At 60.1% G+C, this 4,382-nt stretch overlaps 1 protein-coding gene across 2 annotated transcripts; it reads right to left on the bottom strand.

The window, feature by feature from the left end:
* Positions 1 to 220: 220 nt before the first annotated feature.
* LOC109373110 (HLA class I histocompatibility antigen, B-67 alpha chain-like) lies at positions 221 to 4,093 on the bottom strand. 2 transcript variants are annotated; one of them, XR_002122159.1, is made up of 9 exons: positions 3,980 to 4,092; positions 3,376 to 3,660; positions 2,903 to 3,178; positions 2,039 to 2,314; positions 1,806 to 1,922; positions 1,333 to 1,365; positions 1,144 to 1,191; positions 845 to 984; positions 221 to 663 (listed from the first exon to the last, which is right to left on the bottom strand). XR_002122159.1 is itself a non-coding variant. In XM_019626721.1 (8 exons), exons 1-8 carry the CDS (start codon positions 4,041 to 4,043, stop codon positions 980 to 982), a joined length of 1,104 nt encoding a protein of 367 aa, XP_019482266.1. In that variant the 5' UTR covers positions 4,044 to 4,093; the 3' UTR covers positions 221 to 979. The 2 variants fall into 2 exon arrangements, 1 of the variants encoding a protein (XP_019482266.1); XM_019626721.1 differs by having other exon boundaries at positions 221 to 984; positions 3,980 to 4,093.
* Between the last annotated feature and the right edge of the window lie 289 nt (positions 4,094 to 4,382).

Here is a 4,382-nt window from a genome sequence, read left to right as displayed (position 1 = left end):
GCTAATTCCAGAATCTGGTTCCTCTGATAGTTTGGGAAAAGATGGAAATAACCATCAAGCCCTAGGAGGAGGCAAGAGCTGCCTGAGTCTGAAAATTCATCTCTCCATCCACAGACTCCTGTGTGCAGGGTCCTGCTGCGCCTTGTGGGGACAATGACAGACAAAACACATCCTGCTGCAGACAGATGGGGACACCCAAGGAGAATAAAACCAGGACTCATAACAAGAACAAAACCAGTTATATTCCTCTATAGAAACACAAATGAACACCCAAAAGATGGGGGCTGAGGGCCAGGCCAGGCCTGAGACTAGGCTGACCCAGACACACGAAGCCCTTACTGACAAGACCAGGCCTGGGGGATGTTCAAGTCTCTGGGATCACAGGTCCTAGTGGGACAAGGTTCTACTGAAGGGACAAGGACAAAGGGGCAGAGAGGTCACCCAGCCGAGGAGTGACCACGTCGATGCCCACAATGCCCTGAGCATTGAATGGGCTCAGTCCGCATCCACGCTCGGTCCTCACAGCCTCTCCTGTCTCCACCTGCAATAGACTCAGCACAGCCAACACATGGATTCTGGAAGGTTCTCAGTGCTTCCGTTTATTTCCTCTGAAACCTTAGGATTTTCTTCTTCTATTAACCCATCAACCCTTCATGGCAACAACTGAAAAAAACAAATCCATATCCAGATGATTATTTCAATAAGATGTAAGAAGTTGCTGCTCAGTGTAACACAAAGTAAAAGCGGGGATGGAAACAGCCTCTGCTGGAACAGGACAGTGGGTCAGCGAAGAGGCTCAGTGTTGAGAGGGGGCATGGAGGGCAGGGGGCGGGCAGTCTCCCACCTCCTCACATGATGCTGAGAGGAACGCAGACACATTAAGATGCCCTTTGCAGAAAGAGAGGTCAGAGGTTCCTGAAGTCACAAACTGGAGCATGAACACATCTTGCATCACTCAGTCCCCCACAAAGCAACTGTCTCACGCTGTAGAAGATAATGATGAACAAATTCAGGTTAGTGACTGTAAGTGGTGACATTCTCAACAGTCCACCACATGCTCAAAATGTCCCAAAGAATCCCCAGTACGCAGTCCTGTCCCCTCTGCCCCAACCCCTCCCCACTTCAGGCCCTCCAGGGTCTCACCTTTAGAAGCCGTGAGAGACACATCAGAGCTCTGGGCACTGTCACATCCTGTTAGAACAAAACAGGATGTGGTCAGAGCTCACAGTAGATGTGGCTAAAGGAGGAATTATGGGGGTGGGTGGGTTCCCCCAAGGGCTTCCATCTACACCATCCCAAGGGTGCTCAGGGATCACCCCCCTCCACACTCACTTGTAGCCTGAGCGTAGCTCCATCCTTTTCCACCTGTGGGAAGAAAACATCACGTGAGAAGACAGGAAGGAGGCAGGGCCATAAGGTCCTAAAGAAGCCCCACAGTCCTGGGCCCCAGAGAAGTTTCCAGAACTGTGACTACATACCCACGGCAGGATCAGGAAATCTGAGGAAAGTACGTGTGTGGGGACTAGACCAACCACCCTCCTCGAGGTCTGTCCTCAGCAGGGACCTTCCACTCTGACTTTTGACTATTGAGAATCAGGTCCCCATCACCAGAATCATCAAGGTGATAAATCTGTCCCTCATTTTCACACGTGCATTAATAAAGACTAAGTGTTAGCAAACAGGGCCCCAGACTGGGAAAGCTCACGTGTGTGGATGGTCCTTCCCACTAACAGGCAGGACACACTTGTACCTGGGGCTTGAAACCCCCCAGTGGACAAGACAACTCAGTCCCCACCCTTCCCTACCTGAGAGCCTCCTCCTCCACAGCACAGCTCCAGCCACCACAGCTCCGAGGAGGACCAGCACCCCAACAATGATGCCCATCACCATGCCAATGGAGTTGGTGGCCTGAGGAGGTGGCTCTGGAAGGGAAGGGAAGGTGAGGGCCCTGACCCCAGGCCTCAGCCCCGACCTGAAGTCCTCCAGAGGCCCCGGCTTTCCCTGAGAAGAGGCTCTGTGCCCACGGCCCCCTCCGTACCCCATCTCAGGGTCAGGGGCTCGGGTAGCCCCTCGTGCTGCACATGGCACGTGTATCTCTGCTCCTCTCCAGGAGGCACCGCCACAGCTGCCCACTTCTGGAAGGTCCCATCCCCTGCAGGCCTGGTCTCCACGAGCTCCGTGTCCTGGGTCATGTCCTCCCCATCACGCTGCCAGGTCAAGGTGATCTCCGCAGGGTAGAAGCCCAGAGCCCAGCACCTCAGGGTGACGCCACGGTCAGAGCTGGGGTGGTGGGTCACGTGTGTCTTTGGAGGGTCTGAGAAAGATCAGGAAATGCAGGACCTTTGCATCCCTCGTGGGACCCTCCAGCAGTGCTCACGTGACCATCCCGAGAATGGTCAGGAAACTGGGGTGGGGGAAAGGAGCACAAAACCCACACACCACACTGGACACAGGTATCCGGGATAATCTCTATTCTATAGAAAGTTCTAGAATCATGGTGACACAGCCCAGGGTCAGAGGCAGGTCTCTGATGGAGACAAAAGGGACTCCTGGTCCTGACCTGGGTGGAGGCCAAATGACTCAGAACAGCTGGGGTCAGACCTCAGTCAGTCACACTGTGTGTGGGGCAGCGAACAAGGCCTGAGAGAGAAAGTCCCCCAGGTTCCCGGGCAGCTGCCGGGGCCAAAGGGAACCACTGATCAGGTATTTCTGAGACGGTCTCCCCTCCATCCCGAGAGGCTGCACCCCTAATTGTCCCTGAGAGACGGGGGTCCTTTGGGTCCTTCTCTGGTACCAGGTCTGAAAACCCAGGTGGACTCCACCCCCGATGTCGGGGAGACGGGGTGCCCTGGTGTTGACCCCATTTCCTCCTCTCCGTGTAGGAGCCCCGCGCCCCTCTTACCTGCGCGCAGCAGCGTCTCCTTCCCCTTCTCCAGGTATTTGCGTAGCCACTCCAGGCACAGGCCCTCAAAGTAGCCCCTCAGGCTCTCCGCCCCACCGGCCGCCTCCCACTTGCGCCGGGAGATCTGAGCCGCCGTGTCGGCCGCGGTCCAGGAGGAAAGGTCCTCGTTCAGGGCGATGTACTCAGCGCCGTCGTAGGCGGCCTGCCAGTACCCGCGGAGGAGGCGCCCGTCCGGCCCCACGTCGCAGCCGGACATCCTCTGGATGGTGTGAGACCCTGACCCCGCCCCGCAGTTATGGCGTCTGAACCGAAAATGAAACCCGGTCGAAGTCCCCGCGGGCTCTTCCCGGGTGGAGCGTCGGGCGGGTCCCGCAGCCTCGGGGTGTAGCTCGGACCCGGAGACTTGGGGGGACCCCGGCCCGTCCGTGTGGGGGAGGAGGGGCGTGTGACCGGACCCGGGCTGAGTAGCTCACCGGCCTCGCTCTGGTTGTAGTAGCGGCGCAGGGTGTGCAGGCTCACTCGGTCAGTCTGTGCGGTGTCCTCGTATAACTGCGTGTTCCGCTCCCAGTACCCCGGCAGCGCCTGCTCCACCCACGGCCCCTCCATCCACGCCGCCCGCGGCTCCGCCCTCGGACTCGCGGCGTCGCTGTCGAACCGCACGAACTGCATGTCGTCCACGTAGCCGACGGAGATGAACCGGGGCTCCCCGCCGCCGGGCCGGGACCAGGAAGTGAAGAAATACCTCAGGGAGTGGGAGCCTGGTGACATGGAGGGGCTGAGACCCGGGCGACCCTCCTCCCGGCGCGGGTCCCGGGTCCCAGGGCGACGGGCCGGGAGGGGGCGGGGGCCCGGGAGACGGAAAAGGGGCGGGACTGAGGAGGGAGGGGGCGGGGCCCGGGCGGCGGGAAATGGGCGGGGCGGAGGGGGAGGGGCGGGAGACCCAAGTGGGTCACAGGAGTGGGCGGGACACGGGGCCGGGGCGGTGGGGACACATCTTCCCGGGGGTCCTGCGTCCCCACCGGGCGGTCCCCTCGCTTTTCCCCCGCGGAGGCCGTTCCCTCCCGACCCCGCACTCACCCGCCCGGGTCCCCGTCAGGCCCAGGGCCCCGGAGAGCAGCAGGACGAGGGTCCCGGGGCCCATTATGCGCCTCCTCGGGGTCTGGGGACGATCTGCGTGCGATCTGCGTGCGGGCGGGTCCGTGGGGACTTTATACCCGGAAAGGCGGTGACGCTGATTGGCTTCTCTAGAAACTGGACTCTCAATGGGAGTGAGAACTGCTGCCGTGTCACGAGTTTCCAGGCAGGAGGACCCGACGCAGGTTGTGAGAAGGGGAAGTGAAACCGCGGGGAGGTGGGGACTCCCCTACACTGAGCTTCCCGCCTGGGACTCCGCCCTCAGTGGACCTGGGACTGTGCCCTGACCCCTCCTCCAGCACCGAGCCTGTGTCACGCTGTCTCCCTGCGTCCTGGCCCAGGGACT

This window comes from Hipposideros armiger, unplaced genomic scaffold, assembly GCF_001890085.2.
Source record: "Hipposideros armiger isolate ML-2016 unplaced genomic scaffold, ASM189008v1 scaffold_687, whole genome shotgun sequence".
Taxonomy (NCBI): Eukaryota; Metazoa; Chordata; class Mammalia; order Chiroptera; family Hipposideridae; genus Hipposideros; species Hipposideros armiger.
The sequence above is the reverse complement of the archived record's forward strand: the minus strand, read 5'-3'. Positions and strand labels throughout refer to the sequence as shown.